This window comes from Staurois parvus, unplaced genomic scaffold (assembly GCF_062004578.1).
Source record: "Staurois parvus isolate SC_StPar_1 unplaced genomic scaffold, SC_StPar_1.0 ptg001134l, whole genome shotgun sequence".
NCBI classification, from domain to species: Eukaryota; Metazoa; Chordata; class Amphibia; order Anura; family Ranidae; genus Staurois; species Staurois parvus.
The window spans coordinates 2,607,020-2,626,983 of NW_028318930.1; the positions used below are offsets into that span (position 1 = coordinate 2,607,020).

The 19,964-nt window shown below is 40.3% G+C and overlaps 1 protein-coding gene and 1 long non-coding RNA gene across 2 annotated transcripts in view; one reads left to right on the top strand and one right to left on the bottom strand.

Moving 5' to 3' along the window:
• Positions 1–3,202: 3,202 nt before the first annotated feature.
• MPC2 (mitochondrial pyruvate carrier 2) overlaps positions 3,203–19,964 on the bottom strand; it is a 33,286-nt gene continuing 16,524 nt past the window's right edge. The window contains exons 2-5 of the mRNA XM_089659187.1: positions 15,516–15,556; positions 11,740–11,824; positions 10,051–10,162; positions 3,203–3,463 (exon numbers count right to left, since the gene is read on the bottom strand). Of these exons, the coding sequence (XP_089515313.1) occupies positions 3,406–3,463; positions 10,051–10,162; positions 11,740–11,824; positions 15,516–15,556 (296 nt within the window). The 3' untranslated portion in view covers positions 3,203–3,405. The remainder of the gene's footprint in view (positions 3,464–10,050; positions 10,163–11,739; positions 11,825–15,515; positions 15,557–19,964) is intronic.
• On the top strand, positions 15,740–19,266 carry LOC149439314 (uncharacterized). The gene is made up of 2 exons (XR_016307835.1): positions 15,740–15,802; positions 17,538–19,266. It is a non-coding gene; the product is annotated as an uncharacterized LOC149439314 (long non-coding RNA).

Here is a 19,964-nt window from a genome sequence, read left to right on the forward strand (position 1 = left end):
GGGCCTCCGCCCACAAGGCCACATGATTCATTCACAGTCATCTGTGAAAGAGACTAAAAGTCCCAGCAGCTATCAGCTTGTAGTCCTCAATGGACAACCACGGTTCTGAAATGCACCATGGTAGTTCATTCATTCTTCCTGTCAGTATATCTGATTGCTCATACATCCTGTACAAGCAAGCAGATATACTGACAGATCTGCAGGAGACCTGCATGGCACCAGTGATCTGATTTTTTTTTTTTCTTTTTTTTTTTACAGGTTTACAGGCTATTGCAGACAAAAATGCAAATTTTTTTACCTGCAAAAAAATGTGCATTTATTATTTTGTTTTTCTAAAAAGGTGAACTTATTTAACATAAGCACACTAGTAACTAACCATTTTCATTCAAGGCATGTCCTAAATCTACCCTTATTAGGAAACCATTAAACAAGCAGGATCATTAAAGTGAAACTAGACCCACAGTTTTAAAGTGTTCAGTCATTTTTGTGCAGAGGATTATTGAACACTGTCCCACATCTTAGCAAATAAGATTGGTGAGAACCATAAGGTGTAACCTTCATTTAGTGGTGCACCGAAATGAAAATTCTGGTGCCAAAACCGATACTGAAAATTCAGAATGCATGTGACCGAACTGAAATGTGTGCGTATGTGAGGGTGGGGAGGCGCCAATTTTTTTTGTATTTTTTTTCTACTTTCATGTATTATTTTTATTTATTTTTTTAACTTATGATTTTATTGCTATCACATAGGGGACCAACAGTCCCCTATGTGATAGCATATGAGTGACAGGTCCTCTTTGTAGGGGGGCAGTGTGTGCAAGGAGGGGGTAGGAGAGGAGCAGTGTATACAGTGAGGGAGCAGTATATACAGAGAGGCTCCCTCACTGGCTGTCATATGTCGGTGTCGGTTCTTAAATTGCCGCCTTTTTTTTTTCCTTCACTATAGCTCACAGAACTAGCTGTCACTTTCCCCAAAGCTAAAGGAAACTTTGTGTCTTTTAGCTGGGGGGAAAGTGACAGCTAATTCTGTGAGCTATAGAGAAGCAAAAAAAAAAGCCAGTAATTACATTTAAAATTTGGGACTGACATTTAGACAGCCAGTCACTGTATACACTGCTCCTCTCCTGCCTCTCTCAGCCCCCCCATCCCCCCTTACATCTGCAGTACACACAGTCCCCCGTATCGGCTAAATCTTTCTGATCGGCAAAATGCCGATAGGGCTATTTTCAGCCGAAATTTCAGTGCATCCCCACCTTTGTTTTTTAAGGTTCTTTTAATTTAATGAAACATTTCAATAGTATTTATGCAGAGCTGCCACCAGAGTAGGAAACAAGGGAAAATACGTGCGGTAGAGAGCATCTTAGCTTTTCACATTTTATGTAACAAAGTAAGAAAAATAATGAATGCATTTTTATTGCTGCATCTCTGAGAGATTGTCCTTCACTTCCTATAAATGGGCTCTAAATATTTTATGTGCACAGCATGCAAGAGAACAAATGTGCTTTGCTTTGAAATTAGCTATGCTATCATACAAAAGAGTATTCTTGATCTTCTTTTGATTAAAGTGGTATTAATATTAAAGCCAAAAATGTCATACTGTGTGTAATTAATATATATAACATTTTTATTTATTTTCTTTTGTTTTTACCTGGTGATCTGGCCAGTAACACACCTTTTGATTCAGAGTGCCTACACTCTTGTTGAATAAGCACAGAGGACACAGCAGACAACAGCATTGTCAGTGTGGGGGGAGGGAAGTGTTAAAATGACTAGCAGATTTAGATGCACTAACAAACTGAAGACAAACCTCAACTCACATTGCAGTTGTGCAACAGCTATTTTTTTCCTTTTGGGATAAAGGCTTTACATGAGTAAAGAAATGCTGATCATTGTAACCACCCCTGTCAGTAGTAAATGGTTTGTCTGAACACTCTGCTGTATTTTCAGGAGAGTTTGTTTTGTTGAAAAGAGACTTACTGGCAGGATCACCAGGTGAAAATAAAGGAAAGAAAGCCTAAAAAAGAAAATTAAAATGCAGGAATCACTTCTAAGTACTGGTAAGCTGTAAAATAATAAAGATTTGCTTTTGGGTTTAATACGGCTTTAACCGCTTTCCCGCCACCCTATAGCAAAAATACTGCTGCAGGTGGCACAAAATAAAGTATATATATACGTGTGATTTTACATCTCCGGGTAGGGGGCACACGTGCCCTACCCAAGCCACCATTGGTGGCCTCAGCTATCGATTACTGGGTCCCAGTTGGCGATTCCCCGCAGCACTCTGTGATCGCGGAGTATCACCGACCGGGAAGAGACCTGTATGTAAACAATACAGATCTCTCCCTTGTTAGCTCCTGCACATTGCTTTGTATTGCTCTGCATAGCAGAGCAATACAAAGGAATGTGCTGACACAGTGAAAGACACACACACACACACATCATATAGTAAAACAGCACAGTTAACCCTTTGATCACCCCAGATGTTAACCCCTTCCTGCCCAGTGTCATTAGTACAGTGTCAGTGCTTTTTATTAGCACTGATCACTGTATTCGTGTCATTGGCATGTCAGTGGCAGTTAGTTCCCTCCCAGTGTCAGAACGCCCGCCGCAGTCCCGCTATAAATCGCTGATGGCTGCCATTACTAGTATTACAAAAAACAAAACAAAAAAGCTTAAAAAAAAAAATTCCATTGTATATACCACCATTTGTAGACATTATAACTTTCACGCACCAATTAATTTACATGTATTGTTTTTTGCAGACATGTAGAAGAATACATTTTGGCCTAAATTTGATTTAACATTTTTTTACTCTATATGTTTAGTAGCAAAAAGTAAAAAGTATTTTTTTTCCTCAAAATTGTTGGTATTTTTTTTGTTTAAGGCGCAAAAAATAAAAAATGCACAGGCGATCAAATACCACCAAAAGCTCCATTTTGAGGAGAAAGAAAAAAAAAAAAAGACAATTTCATTTAGGTGCAGTGTGGCATGACCGCACAATTGTCAGTTAAGGTAACGCAGTGCCATATAGCAAAAAATGTCCTGGTCAGGAAGGGGGGGTAAATACTCTGCAGGGCAAGTGGTTAAACTGTGTGTTTGCAGTTGAAGTCTTGTAAACAATTGTCTGCAGAGGCTTCTGAAATACCCAATTCAGTATCAATTCAAAGAACCTGATCTACAGAGCACAAAAAAGAAAAAAAACTTTTCAATGTTAAAAGTTAAGTTTATTAATTTAAGCAGGAACATTAATGTTTATAAAAATCAGTCCAACAAACCATTTAATGTTATTTTAACAGTACACATTGAACGCTTTGCTGCAAGTCAAACAGCAAAATGTTTGGCCATACCGATAACATCTCTACTTTTGTCTTTTTAGATATTAAAATGACTTTTAGGCAAAATTGTTCAAGGCTCTGCTTTCAGTTGTTCTTCAGTGGCAGCGGCTTTTAGTTCCTGATTGTACCTAAAACAAGAAATAAAAGAAAATGAGTAAATCCATACCCTTACCCTTGGAATACGCTTGCCGTACCCTTCTTGGAATCCTGCAGTATGTCCATGCCACTTCATTTTGTAAAATTATCATGCAGTATATTTTTTCCAAAAAGGACAGTAATTAGCTGGTGTGTAAACTGTGGTTAACAAATTAGGACCACACCTGATATCTTAAAGTGGCTGCAAAGGCTCTAAGTTTTTTACCTTCATGCATATTATCTGTGTGCAGCAGTGCCCTCGGCCCACTCAATACTTACCTGAGCCCCATCACGATCCAGCGATGTGCACAACAGCCTCAACTGTCCCAGGTCTCTACCTCCTAATTGGCTGAGACAACAAGCGGGAGGCTTTAGCTGCCGCTTCTGTCAGTCAGCCAATGAGGAGAAAGGAGGCGGGGCCAAGCCGAAGCTTCATGTGTGAATGAATACACAGAGCATCAGCTCAGGAACATGCCTTCTTGGGTGCACCTGACAGAAAAGTAGTCAGGAGCACCGACAGGGGACACGAGAAGAGAAGGATCTGGGTTGCTCTGCCCAAAACCACTACACAGAGCAGGTAAGTACAGATTTTTTTTTTTTTTTGTAAAAAGAACCTTCAGCATCGCTTTAAAATTTTCCTTCTGTTCTTATTCAGTTATAATACCCATCTTTGTATAGATTATAGAAGCAATGTGGAAAAGCAGTACCCTTCAAGGATGACTACCTGCTAGCAAAGAGAACCCAATCTTAAACTCACCACACAGGTTGCAAACGGATTGTAGAATCTTCTTAAGATCCATCAATAACTAAGTAGTGCAAGAACCTGTCCAGCTACTATAAGATAGAATTTGATTGTGCAATCCACTTTAGAGTTACCAAAATAAGAACCTACCTAATCTATCCAAAGATTGTATGGTCAGATTGTAATGTGTACTGTGACCCTAAAACCTGGTCTCAATAGAATAATAAAAACATGCATAAATATAAAACTTAATGGAATATACCACCAGGTATTTCAAAGAGACATGAGTAGCTGCAGAGTTACTTATGACATATGCGCAGAGTTGGGGCTGGATTTTTCCCTAGGAGGCTTAGGCCATGGCCAAGCCACTGGGGGAAGCACTCCCCCCTCCCCAGCACTCCTGCCTTTGTTACTTCTATGCTCATAAAGCCTATAAATAATTGGAAGACATACTTTAAAAAGGCATAATTAGTGCGGTGCTACTGCCAATAGCTCGGCATACACTGGTACACTTTTTTTTGGTGTGTTGTGTGAGTTTATTTTTTTTTTATTATGGATGTGAACGTGTAGCTATACAGTATATTATAGCTCATAACAAGCCATTAGTAAAAAAACAAAAAACAAAAAAAACACACGATCTTGCCAAAAGTATTGAGACGCCTGCCTTTACACACACATGAACTTTAATGGCATTCCAGTCTTAGTCTGTAGGGTTCAATATTGAGTTGGCCCACCCTTTGCAGCTATAACAGCTTCAAATCTTCTGGGAAGGCTGTCCACGGGAATGTTTGACCATTCTTCCACTTCGTGGCTGAGCTGCTCTTGTTCCCAGTTGCTTCCACTTTGTTATAATACCACAAACAGTCACCGTGGGATATTTAGTAGCAAGGAAATTTCACGGATGGACTTATTGCCCAGGTGGCAACCTATCACGGTACCACGCGAGAATTCACTGAGCCCCTATGAGTGACCCATTCTTTCACAAATGTTTGTAGAAGCAGTCTGCAAGTCTAAGTGCCTGATTTCATACACCTGTGGCCATGAAGGCGATTGGAACACCTGAATCCAATGATTTGGAGGGGTGTCTCAATAATAAAAATAGCTATATCAATTTATTGTAACTAAATATATATAATAAACCTTTGTTCCCACCAGCATGTTGCAGTAATGTGCAGGTCACTTATGGGTCCTGGTGTCATTGTTCCCAGCCCCCTACCATACGTCAGTGGCACCTATACACACACACAAATGTTAATTGCACTTGATGGCATGCTGGAGGGAGAGCAATAATTCTGGATGCAATATTCATCGTTAATTCTAAACTAATGACTTATAGGAGCCCATGAAAAATATAGAATACTGACGTTTGTTGTGGTTTCACAGGTACATAGATACCAAACATTTCAAATTGTAAAATTCTATTTACTCGGCGCAAAATTGTCTTTTATATTTTGCCAAAAAAAATTATTTATTGAGCCAGCATGCTCTAAAATTAATTTTAGTGTATTTTTTTTTTATGAAATTTTGTTTCCTAAACCACTGCACTAATATCATGCAAGATATAGTTTAAAATTACCACAATTTTATTCTCTAGGGTGTCTGCTTTCAGAAAATATATAATATTTTGGGAGTTTTATGTAATCTGCACGCCTAAAATGCATTTTTTATGTCATTATATAATCAAACACAGCTCTGGCAGTGAAAGGGTTAAAGTGCAAACATCTTTTATAAAGTGCTATAAACCACAGCTTATAAAAACAGAAATATCCACACTTTGAAGAACTATGTTTTCTGCACTGTCCTATGAAACACTAATAGCAACCAAAGTGCAGCAGTGCTTTTAAGGGTGGATCTTGAAGCACTGCTACTCTTCAGTTGCTGTTGGAGATATCCACAGGTAACAGTTCTGGTTGTATGTCAGTATGGTACAGATTCGGTCTGTGGACATACTCCTGCCTTTGTCAGTACAGTATTGATTGCATTTCTTCTGGCATGATTTTCTCAGGATGGTACGGACTGGGTTGCAGCTGACTTAGGGTCCTTTCACATAGGTGTTCCATATGCCCATTTTTCATCTGCCTGTTTACAGATGAAAAATGGACACCCATGTATTTCGATGGATTAGCGCAGTGGTCTTCAAACTGCGTCCCGGGGGCCAGATTTGCTTACTTTTATCTGGCCCTCAGGGCACCATTTCATTTACCGCCACCAATAATGGGCCATAGTTCCTCCCAATGACACCAGTGATAGGGCACAGTTCCTCCCATTGACACCAACAATGGGGCCCAATGGCATAAAAGATGGGGCACAAATCCTCCCAATGACACTAATGCTGGGGCACAATTCTTTCCAATGAAGCTAGTGATGGGGCCCAATTCCTCCCAATCACATCAACGATGGGGCCCAATTCCTCCCAATCACATCAACGATGGGGCCCAATTCCTCCCAAACACATCAACGATGGGGCCCAATTCCTCCCAAACACATCAACGATGGGGCCCAATTCCTCCCAAACACATCAACGATGGGGCCCAATTCCTCCAATCACATCAACGATGGGGCCCAATTCCTCCCAATCACATCGATGGGGCACAAATTCCTCCCAATGACACCAACGATGGGGCACAATTCCTCCCAATGACACCAACGATGGGGCACAGTTCCTCCCAATGACACCAACGATGGGGCACAGTTCCTCCCAATGACACCAACGATGGGGCACTGTTCCTCCCAATGACACCAACGATGGGGCACTGTTCCTCCCAATGACACCAACGATGGGGCACTGTTCCTCCCAATGACACCAACGATGGGGCACTGTTCCTCCCAATGACACCAACGATGGGGCACTGTTCCTCCCAATGACACCAACGATGGGGCACTGTTCCTACCAATGACACCAACGATGGGGCACTGTTCCTACCAATGACACCAACGATGGGGCACTGTTCCTACCAATGATACAAACAATGGGGTACAGTTCCTGCCAATGACACCAATGATAGGGCACTATTCCTACCAATGACATCAACAATGGGGCCAAAATTATTCCAACTGATGCTGGGACATTTTCTACTCCCTATGGTCACGGTGCGGCCCTTCTAAAGTCTTGACAGTAAACTGGCCCATTGTTTAAAAAGTTTGGAGACCCCTGGACTAGCGGATGTAAACGGATAATCATCTGTTTGTATCCGTTAAAGTCTGCATTGTTAACATCTGTTATTTTGAACGGAAGAAAACCCTATTTTTCATCAAAAACTGATGTAAATTGATATGATATGAAAAGAGAGGTAAAAAGTGAAGTCTTGATCAGTTTAGCTCCAATTTTGGGGGGAAAAAAAAGGGGGGGGGGGACTGAACTGATGAAGATAGAGAGAAAACGAAATTTTATTATACAAAGATAACCCAACAAATACAGAATGCAGTTTTTAAATGAGGATTTCATTAAAAGGGAAAAGAGTTGTCCAAACCTGCCTAATCCTACATGAAAAAGTAATTGCTCCCTAAACCCCCTGCAGCATAACCCAAATGTGTTTGAACTTGAACCTGTCATGGACATTCTCTTTCAGGACTTTCTGGTAGAGCGCAGAATTTATGGTTCCATCAGGCCAAAGAATATTTGCCCCAAAGTCTTAGGGATAGTCGAGATTTTTTTTGGCAAATGTGAGACAAACCTTTGTGTTCTTTTTATTCAACAGTGGGTTTCACCTTGGAACTCTCCCATGGATGCTATTTTTGCCCAGTCTCTCTTATTGTTGAATCATGAACACAGCCTAAAAGTGATTCTAAAGACTAACTTTTTTTTTTTTGTTTTTTTTTTTTTTAAATAACAAACATGTCTATACTTACTTGCTGTGTGCAGTGGTTTTGCACAGAGCAGCCTGGATCTTCCTCTTCTGGGATCCCCCACCAGTGCTCCTGGCCCCTCCCTCCTGTTGGGTGCCCCCATAGCAAGTAGCTTGCTATAGGGGCACCCACTGCTCCGTGTGTCTATTCTCACATGGAGACGCGGCTCAACCCCGCCCCCTCTCTCCTCACTGGTTGTGATTGACAGCAGGGGGAGCCAATGCTGTCTCAGCCAAAGAGGAGATAGCCAACACTCCAGTGCACATAGCTGGATCGAGATGAGGTTTAGGCGATTATTCGGGGGGCTGCTGCACACAGAGTTTTTTACCTTCATGCATAGAATGGCCTGCAGTTCTTTAGATGTTGCTCTAGGTTTTTGTGACCTCCTAGAGTCGCTGTTGTGCTCTTGGAGTCATTTTGGTAGGCAGGCTACTCCTGGAAAGGTTCACAACTGTTCCAATTTATGCCCATTTGTGGATAATGACTCTCACCGTAGTTCACTGGAGTCCCAAAGTCTTAGAAATGGCTTTGTAACCCTTTCAAGACTGATACATGTCAATTACTTTGTTTCCCATCAGTTGTTGAATTTATTTAGATTGCAGCATGTTGTGTTGCTTTTTTATGTCTTTTAGCATGCTTCACTTTTTCAGACAGCTTCTATTTAAGGGATTTCTTGATTTAACAGGTGTGGCAGTACTCTGGCCTGGGTGTGGCAAGTGAAACATAACTCAGCTTTCCAAAACTGTGGTCAATCACGGATCATTCATGATTTTTCTCATAGGGCTAGGAATGTTTGGACAGCTTTGTCCCTTAATAAATGAAATAATCACTTAAAACTGCATTTTGTATTTACTCTGGTTATCTATGTGTAATATTAAAACGTGTTTGATGATCTGAATCATTAAAGTGTGATAACCATGCAAAAAAATAATAAATCAGCAAAGGCCAATGAGAAGCAAGAGAGCAGAGGCAGCCTTGGCTCACGTGTACTTCACTGGATCGAGATCGGGCTCAGGAATGTATTTAGGGAGGACTGCGGGGGAAGATGCATGCAGAAGGTTTTTTACCTTGCTGTATAGAATGCAGTAAGGCAAGAAACCTTCTGCCCTTACAACCACTTTAAAGGGATTGTAAACCCTTAGTTTTTGTTTTCATAACAAACATATCATACTTGCCTGCTCTGTGCAATAGTTGTGCACAGAGCAGCCCCAATCCTCCTCTTCTCAGGTCCCCTGCCAGTGCTCCTGAATCCCCCTCCCTGCGGAGTGCCTCCAGAGCAAGCTGCTTGCTTTTGGGGTACTCATGCGTGCTCATTGACACACAGAGCACAGCTTGGCCCAACTTTCTCCTCACTGGCTGTGATTGACAGGAGCTGGAGCCAATGGCAGAGAATGCATTCGGGTTAAAAACCTTCAGCCTTTAGAATCATTTTGTCTAACAGAAGCTTACTGACAGCACATCTTATAAGCAATGTATTAGATAATATACATTATGCAAGGATAGCTCTGGTAAATGATTTGCTGGTTTTAGCTATATCTATGAAATTCAGATTAGGACCAGTGCACCAGAAAGGTAAATAATTTTAGGGTAACTGTTAAATTAAAAAATGTTTGTTAATGAGAGTGAATAGGATAACTGGCATTATTCACAACACAACAAATGCATGCTAATGAAGCACAAAGAGTACTATGAACACAGTGCAGTAACTAGCAACCAGATTTTAGATTAAGGAAGTCATGTTAGGCTGACCAAGCCACTTTTCAGCTGGTTCCTGATATATTGGATGAATTTTGCTTCATAGTTGGCCCTGTCAGCCACCTCTAACCTGATGCCTTTCAACTGAAGAAAATCAAAACAGCCAGGCAGAAAATGGTCAGCCGTATGCATTCAGATACAGCCATTGTTTGGGTATTCTGACAGCTGCCACTGGCCTGTCATTACATTATTATACTTTATGTATATAACAGATGAGCAAACACATTGAATACATACCTCCATATTCTAAACAGCTGGGAACCTCCCGCACAGCCAACAAAGAAGTTAACAGCGAACAGAGACCAGTTTTTCGGTATAATCACTAAAGAATATCGTGACCATATCAGTCCTGTCAAAACATTTTAAAAATATACAGAAAAATGTCAGTATGAAGAAACTAAATCTTTACACATCGGCATGAAACACATTCTCATAAGTGCAAATGATTCTTTAAGTTGATATGATTTATAACAGTTTTACAAAAGTAACTTGTTTTAGGAAGCAAGAAAATTAAACAACTTAATTGTCACAACTGCACCCCCCCCCTTCTCTACCACCTTACTTCCTGTTCTAGCCATCTTTTTCTGTCTTATTCTTTCCTATTAGATATATAGTGACCTTTGCTGTGTCATTTTACCATTGATTAAAGCAATTAATCACTTGCCTACCTCTAAACTAATACAAAGTAGGTAGGATAGACCTAGAATTCTGGAAAGCTTTAAAAAGGTGCTCTGTTTACTACTTGTACACATGCCCAATGCTAACTGAACTGTCAATAGACAGTGCAGATCCTAGGCAAAATGTACAGAACCATTAAGAATGGCTCTATGCCTTGTGATCATCGAAAGCCAAATCACAGCAATCACAATATAGAACACTACTATGCTTTACATTTAAAAAGAGTCCTCCTCTACCTCCCACAATGGAGGAAGAGAAGGATGGAGTATTTCCTAACTTAAGTAATCTTAAGGAGATAGGCAGCAACAGATTTAAAGCAGTATTAAACCACGACCTTTAAAAAAAAAAAAAAAAAACCCTGCAAGACAATATCATAATGTGCTAGTATGCATCACATACTAGCACATTATATGAAACTTACCTTATAACTAAGCCCTCCAGCGGCACTCTGTCACCATTGACAGGGCTTCCATTTTCACCCAGTCCTTCTTCCGGGTTCGAGGGCTCCGGCGGCTTAAATGGTCAAGCCGCGATGAGGTCACTCATGCACGGGAATCACTTTTTACGGCACACAGCCGTAAGGAATAGCGTGGGCATGCCGGTCCTTCAAAGCACATGCGCTGGTGCTCCTTTACAAGTAAATATCTCCTAAACGGTGCACGTTTAGGACATCATTTACAGCACCTACACGTAAGCCTCATTACAAATAAAAAAAGCTTGTAGGTACAGGTAAAAAAAAAACTGACTTTAATACCACTTTAAGGTGTTGGTGGTTTCTGTCCTGTCTCTGTATGCCTGTACATTAATCCCATTACATTCTCCTTCCTTTGTGCATGGCCTGTACATTAACGATGTACTGTATCCTATGTACCATTACCACTTAAAAGAGAGGGCTGTCTAAACAAAATAAAAAAAAAAACCCACACACTTCTTACCGGATACACGGTTTTCAAAAAATAAACTCTGCTCTGGTTCTATTGTAGGCTGACAAATTAATAATTACTGTACCTAACAAGCTAAAAATAAACAGCACAGCAGACGCACAATGCAGCCTGAGGGTAGCAGTGTTCATCTGCAGACTGAAGGCTTTTGCTTTTTACAGTAAAGCCTCCAGGCTGCATGTGATCACCATGGAAAGGAATGGGGTTTAAGAAAACCATGCACATGAATGTCTCATTTTAAAGTCACCAGGGAGAGGCATCCATTTGCTGGCAATAATATTATTATTAACAATAAAACGTCATTTACCTGTAGCCGTTAGTACACCAGACTGGGCAGGACTCAATTTTTCTGCAGGTCTTGTCATGTCCGCTAATCCAGCAATCACCAGCCCCTAAAAGTCAGATGGGATAAAAACATGCAATGTGAGTAGAACAATTACATTTAGTGAAAACTTCCAAATAGCACTTTTTAAGGTAAAACAAGAAAAGGGAAAAGCGCCTCCAAGTGTAGTATAATATGGATGTGACAGACCTAACCAGGACAGATGCTCTCTCGAGGGGACTAGGGGCTACCCTTCTACCCACTGATTATGACCCATGTAGAGAACAGATCATTCTGTAATGATGGACAACAACATGATGAGCACGACTTGGATTAATTTGGAGTAAAGACAATACAGCTTCCCTTCTAAAGTGGATGAAGGGTGTAATATTAAATTTATACAAGTTAATGGTCAGAGGAAATATGGGACCTTCCTGCAGACTGGGCTGGAGAACCTCCTCCGCTTGGGAAAGAAATATTTATCAACAATCTCCCTCAAGAAATCTATGAAGATAGATGAATTCCACTTCGGGTCTGTCACAGTGGAATATTCTATTAGAAATCCAAAATGATCACTCACATGTTAAAAAGAATACAGGCTCGTTTCATTGTGGACATCGGCTGTATGGAGCGCCAACCTGTTCTCAATCTTGAGAAATGAGTGCAAATGCCCGAACTTGGCATTGTGCATCCTTCCTTTTGATGACATCATCCTCTTGGCATTGCGATCCACACTGCGCTCCACGGAATCTGTCTCCACCATGACTTTGGAATGAGAGTGGCCGGCTACCTCCTCCTCATCCATGGTTGTTGTGAACAGCTAGGCACTCAATGCAACGGATGTCCATCATGTTATGAGCCTCTTAACATGCAAGTGACCATTTTGGATTTTTAATAAAATATTCCATGTTAAACTACACTTAGAGGGCCTTTTCTCTCTTCTTGTTGACCTTTTTATCTCACACAGAGTTGACTTCTGCTTTTGGATCAGCTTGCCTTAAGTGGACCTTAGTGGATTAGAGTTGAATCTTTTGAACCTACTTTTGGACACTTTAGAATTTTCTTATGGACCTTTTCTGAATTATTAGACATTGCCTGAGATTTGTGCTCACCCACATGCATCTACTGCGATACTCTTTACCAGATTTAGCACTTTTTAAAGCACTGTTTGAGTATCTAGTTACTGTCAAATCAACGACAATGAAACCTTTTAGAGGGGAAAAAAAAACAAAAAAAACTTGCACATACATGTGGCAGGCTACAGTGTCCCACCATTGTCAACACTGCTAGGTGTGGCAAAGGCTCTAGTACTTTAGAGTAGTGCTGAAACTTGCCTGCTCCTTTTCACCTCACACTCATTCCTGTGGGCCACTTAATACAGAATAGGGAAGGGTTAAACCCCTGTTTTTTTTCATGTGTTCCCTTTGGAGAAGTTTCAGCTTGAATTTCAAATAGTCATAATGTTTTCATTCAGTAATTTACACATCTGGCATGATTTGGAGGTGATCAAATTGGAGGTGCCTCCTGATTCCAATCTCAAGGGGATATTTAAATTGGCTAGGTTGTATTTCCTCAAAGGACCAATACACTAAGGGATAGAGAAGACCGAGCAGGCCAGGATAAACATTTCAGTTGACTGGCCAGGTGTTCCACTGAACTCCCTGCACAGAAACAGTTTGAAATGGCATGTGCCTCATTAACCAAATAGATAGACTTGTTTCAGGTCATCCCCCTCTGCTTGTGCAGTGATTACACTACATGAGCAAGCCTGCAAGGTTAACAACCCTCCTCCGTCCTGTGAGCTGAATGGATTGCAGGGATGGGCAGAGAGATCAAAACATGGAGCTCCAGCTCTCTGTTCTCTGTCACAGCCAAACAACAGAGAACTGATAGCTCCTAAAAGGCTTGCACCATTTTGTTAATTAGGAGCAGCATCTGCTCCATTTTTATACTTAGAAGAATGGTGCAAGCATTATGCTTGCACCACTCTTTGCGGTTAATTACACCCACACTTTCTAGAATACTTGAATTTGTTACCCTTTGTCAAAATATCATAACGCTTCAGGTTAATATGTCTTTTCGGTCATTGACCATGATAGATTAAACCATGTGATCAATAAAGGCAAGGCAATGTGGCATTCTAGATGTTTAAATACGATTGTCTTTATTATTTTGACATAAAAGATCAGATCTAAAAAAAAAAAAAAAAACACAACACACCCATAATTATTCTGGTAAAATATTTATATGTGCACATGTCATACTACAGGTATCTGGATGGGATGGTCAACAGCATAATCTACCTGCAAATGTACCTGACCTTCATTATTCAATCCCCAGCCCTGAGACCCTTCTGAGGTTAAAGATCATTCAAAGTAAAAATGATCCCCCTTTCAGCCCTTTTTTTACCTTCTAAAACATGTTTCACTGACTTAAATCCACCGTCTGAGTCTGTTAACGGTGAAGTTTCTGGGTGCGGGGAATAGTAATCCTGTAATATAAATGTGCCAAGCTGGCTGGTCCCCTTTTGCAGATGTTAACACTGAGAAGGGCAGTAGGCCAGGTAACATTTTGGACCTCGCCTCTGGAACGCAACAGAGAGCAGACTTGGTACTGGAGTGTCCCATGACCACATATTTAGGGATGTAAAGGCCATTTGATTCTTTTTCCCAATGCTAGTGATTAGTTAGAGGAGGATGGGGGGGGGAGGGGGGGCTTAGGAGAAGCCTAGAGTTTAGCTATATGCTGATAGAAACTTTGATGGTTTCCATTTGCATAATATGCACACCCCTGCTCTCACATTTGCAAGCCTTCCAATTCATTCAAGCCCTGGGCATTGCTGAGTGGGAGTATACATGTTCACCACCAGCGATAGTGAAATAGGGTGGTGTACTGGGTGGTGCTATAGAGGAAGATGCAAAAGGAAAGGAGTATTTATGACAATTTATGCTGACAGCAGTCTCATCCAGCTGCCTCTTTAGTGCACCACACATGAACAGTCATTAAATTGCATGCAATGGCAATTTTTTTTTTTAAACCTCATGCTCTGGTGACTTCGGCTTACAGTACATATTTTATTGGACAAAACTAACCAGAATTAAACAGACCCTTATCATAAATTCAACTAGCGAGGTATGGTTCTCCAGAATTTTATTTCTTCTTTCTGCTGGTCATCTTGTAAAATGCTGACACACTTGTTGCATGATCTCAGTTAAAGAATCAGCTGCTGATAAGCTGCCTCTGATTGAACGTTACCTTTCCCAAGTCCCTAAAGCCCCGTATACACGATGAGAATATCGGACGAACAATTGCCCGTTTTTTTTCCGCCTACTAGTCTCACATTGAAAGTGAAAAGGTTATTAAAAGATATGAAAATTCTCCTGAAAGAAAAGAATTTTGAAAGCGATGTCATGTATTGTATTTTCGGATGACTACTCTACTGATTAAATGAAAATCGTGCGATCTTGTATCGTACGAGAAAGATTTTTGCGCTTGTTCCTTTGAATATTGTCGCACAAAGTGTCGTGATCGGCTCTTGAAAGCTGTGTACTAACAATCCGATTATCGGACCTCGTATGAAAATTTTCGTACAATATTCTTGTAGTGTGTACGGAGCATTAGTCAGATCATGTAACCAATGTTCCAGCATTTAAATAATCTGTGTATTGACAACCTTCCTTTTGTCTTCATTACAGAAAAATGTTTTCTTGCTAGTTATTAGACAGAATAATAAAGTGGTAATATACAGTTCAGAGACTTACCCATTTCATTATAGGAGCCCAGAAAAACACAGTCTTGGGTCCTAGAAAAAAAAAAAAAGAAAAAAGGGGGGGGGGGGTCAGTATGAGTCTGCCAATCTATAGTAAATCAAATTTCTCATAAAGTGCAATTCCACTTTTGCTGTCAAATTTTAGAAACCCCCACTATGTTTTTGTGTTCCCATTCACACAGCATACCTACAAATTATATTATTTCTTTTCTTTCTAGGCTCTTTCTTAACAGGGCATAGAAGCAGAAAGCTATGTCGAAATTGTGAGCAAATAAAAAGGTATGCAGCATTTTTTTTTAATTAGGCTATGTGAATGGTAATATGTAACCAATTCAGAGTTGGTATTACCCCAATCTGGCTGCATAAGTGAAAATTACACTTTAACCACTTCCTGTCCGGACACTTTTACCCCCTTCCTGACCAGGGCGATTTTCAGCTTTCAGCGCTATCACACTTTGAATGACAATTGCTCGGTCATGCAATACTGTACCCATATGAATTTTTTACCATGTTTTTGAGACAGATAAAGCTTTATTTTGGTGGTATTTATTCACCGCTGGGATTTTTTTTTTTTTTGCTATGTAAACCATGGTGACACTGCACTAGTTGTGGGGGGTGATGATTTTTTTTTTTTTTTTTTTTACAGTGATTGCTTTTACACCCATATAGGATGTAAAAGCAATCATTTCTCTTTCTCTCTGTCTGCATTCTTGCAGCCATTGAGAAATACTGAGTGAGCTGTGATTGATCACAGCTTGTCACATGGTACAAGGCTGTTGTGAATAGCCTTGTACCATGTGACCTCTGTGATCATTCACAGATTTCACACGTAGTAAGCAATGATGTCACAAGTGACATCTTGCTTACTACTTTGCATGTGATCACTGATTGGCCAATCAGTGATCACATGATCGAGACCTCGTACAGAGGTCCCGTCCAACGATCGGTGTTTCACTGTGTCCGCAGGACACAGCGGGCACCGAATCGCGGTGCTGCGCAGTCCCAGGGAGCGCGCACAGCTAGAAAAGGCAGGTGCCGTTTATGAACGGAAACCTGCCCCTGCAGTGCCACCGCCCTGCCATTTATAAACAGCAGGCGGACAGCAAGAGGTTAAAGATGGAACATTTATAGCAAGCTACAACAATAACAGTTATCTAGTTGCAAGCTGCTACAATACAATACAATTTTTTATAGTACAAGTCTCGAATAGCTTTGTCTGTAAGCTTAGTAAGCATGCAACAAAACTTTGCAGTCTGATTAACCTCTTCACATCTGGGGTAATTTTTAATGAGTATAATATACAGTATGTTGATGTTTTGTACAGTTTACATTCAACTGCTAGTAACTTTTGAGCTGCTTTATATATAAAAAAAAACAAACAAAATTAACCCCTTCCCGCTGGCACCTCCCGGCCCTTTAAGAGTTTCAGGCGCCGGGAGGCGGGGCAAAGTTTAGGGATCATGTGACCGCCGTGACGCGTCGTCATGGTGGTCACATGATCGGGAAAGGTCCTGATCAAAAGAGCGGACCAAGACCTTTCCATGAGTACCGCACGTGTGCTGGGAGCGCGCATGGCGTACGCTCTCAGCTAATAAGTTTTTTGTTACATGAACGCAAATGTGCGGTCGCTCTGCATCTAGGCCCAGATGCTGAGAGGCCACACATTTGTGTGCGGCTGGCGTAAAGGGGTTAAATTTTCCTGAGGACAGATATTGCCATCATTTGAGAACATTTTAATAAATATTTTAAATTTATGTTAGAGGAAAATTATTACAATTAACAAAATTAAGCCTTTTTTTTTTTTTTATGTTTTTTTTGTCAATCCTTATATACAGTATATTAACCAGATACTACTATTCAGATGTTATCCTGTTAGTAACCTTCTAGCCACTTAAAGCAGAACTTCATTGTCTCAATTAACATTGATCATTGTAATCCTTATGCTGTTAGCATTAGTACATAGATAGGAAAGTATTTTAGATTTGTTTTAAACTTTCTTTTCACATTTCTTCAGTTACTTTGTGGTTGCCATGCCTCGACAAATGATGTCATACATCCTAGGAGTCTTCAGGAGGGGTTTGCTGAGCTAAGCACACCCTAATGCTTGTATGCAGGAAGTAAATGCTACATGAATCATCTGCCCTTACCCAAGATGGCCACAGCCAGAAATGCTAGGGGGTGTTTTTCAAAAGGATTTCTCAGCAAAATAAAGCATGGAGACATGGATGGATGGCCGAGTTTGCTTTGAATAACAAAAATTAATTAAATAGCATTTTTTGGTTTGTGGTGCCCAGATACAGTGTAGTTCCGTTTTAAGGACAAGGCCTTTTCAGGCATTTTATGTTTACATGTAACAATCTTTTTTGCTATTAAACTACTTAGAACCCCCAAACATTACATATTTTTAAAGCAGAGGCTCTAGTGAATAAATTGGAGGGTTTTGCAAATTTTTAGGTCACACAGTATTTGCGCAGCGGTTTTGCAAATGCAATTTTTTGGGAACAAAAATTTATTTAAAATGAATAACATCACAATACACTGAGTAAATAGTAGCGATGCACTGATATATCATCCACCAAAAGTTAATCGGCATTTTGCAATAAAGGGGAAAAAAAAAGAGCAAATAATAACTGACATCAATGCAAAATCGTATCCCATTGACTTCAATGCAAAAACGCCTCCAAGCTTTTTAATTTTATATACAGCGCCCTAAAAAAGTATTCATACCCCTTGAAATTTTCCACATTTTGTCATGTTACAACCAAAAACGTAAATGTATTTTATTGGGATTTCATGTGATTACCAAGTGGCACATAATTGTGAAGTGGATGGAAAATGGTTTTCAAAATTTTTTACAAATAAATTTCTGAAAAGTGTGGCGTGCATTTGTATTCAGCCCCCGAGTCAATACTTTGTAGAACCACCTTTCGCTGCAATTACAGCTGCAAGTCTTTTTGGGGATGACTCTACCAGCTTTGCACATCTAGAGATTTAAATTTTTGCCCATTCTTCTTTGCAAAATAGCTCAAGCTCTGTCAGATTGGATGGAGAGCATCCGTGAACAGCAATTTTCAACTGCTGCCACAAATTCTCAATTGGATTTAGGTCTGGGCTTTGATTGGGCCATTCTAACACATGGTCACCAAGTACGCAACTGGTCAGCAAGTGGTTAGGGATACCTGTATGCTTTTTATTCCGATTTTGGATTTAAAATAGGAAATCATATTTCAATTTACGCATGGTCTCTGGGGGGGTGGAGGGGATTAGTTACGGTGTTTAAAAAAAAAAAAAAAAAAAAAAGGACACCAAACACACATTTCTGTTCACACTTGTTAAAAGTATCCACAGAAAAACAATGAAACACATAGGGATCTATTTATTAAAAGAAAAAAAAAAAAAAAAAAAAACTTGCTTTGGTAACGTCCATGTAAACAGTCTATAAAACCCAGAGACTTTCTCCAGGTCTATCTGAATTGTGGAAAGTTCCCTAGCTGCCCAGTTGGCAAAAAGTCAGTGGGACAGAAATCATAAAACAAACAGGATATATTGGCAGAGACTTCACAACAGCCAGGCTGAGACTCAGAAGAGAGTGCACTACAGATGTTCACCAGATGCATAAAATTTTGAGTAAACAACATCTGTTAACCACTTCCCTACAGCGCTATAGCCAAATGACGGCTACAGCGCGGTCCTCCAATTCACGCCCCCAACGCTGTCTGTGATCACTGTGTCGTTTGGACACAGCTGATCACATGACATGCTAAAAGGACAATCACAGCAGCCTTTTACCATGTGATCAGCTGTGTCCAATCACTGCTGGCCACCATGTAAATACACTTGCCGGTTATCAGCAGTACTTTCCTCACGCTGTCACAGCATAAGGAAAGTACTGCCTATAACTGACAACTGTCAAAGCAGACATCTGTACTGATAATCAGGGCACCAATTATCAGTGCAGCCCTATAAGTGCCCAACAGTGCTGCTCATTAGTGCCCAGTAATGCTGCCCATCAGTGCCGCCTGTCTGTGTCCTTCAGTGCTACCTATTCTTTCCACATCATTAGTGCCTCTTTATCAATGCCCATCAGTGCCGCCTCGTCAACACACATCAGTGAAGGACAAAAATTACCTGTTTGCAAAATTGTATAATAGAAGAAAATGCTCTTTTTTTTTGCTTATAGTGCAAAATAATAATAATAATAATAATAAAAAAAAAACAATGGTAATTAAATACCAGCAAAAGAAAACTATTTGTGTAAAAACAGGATAAAAATTTCATATGAGTACAATGTTGCATGACCGCACAATTGTCAAAGTGCAACAGCGCTGAAAGCTGAAAATTGGCCTGCGCAGGAAGGGGGTAAAAGTGCTCTGTAGGCAAGTGGTTGACCAACTCTGAATGGCAATCATTTTAGAAACTCAAATTAATACAGCTCTGTATT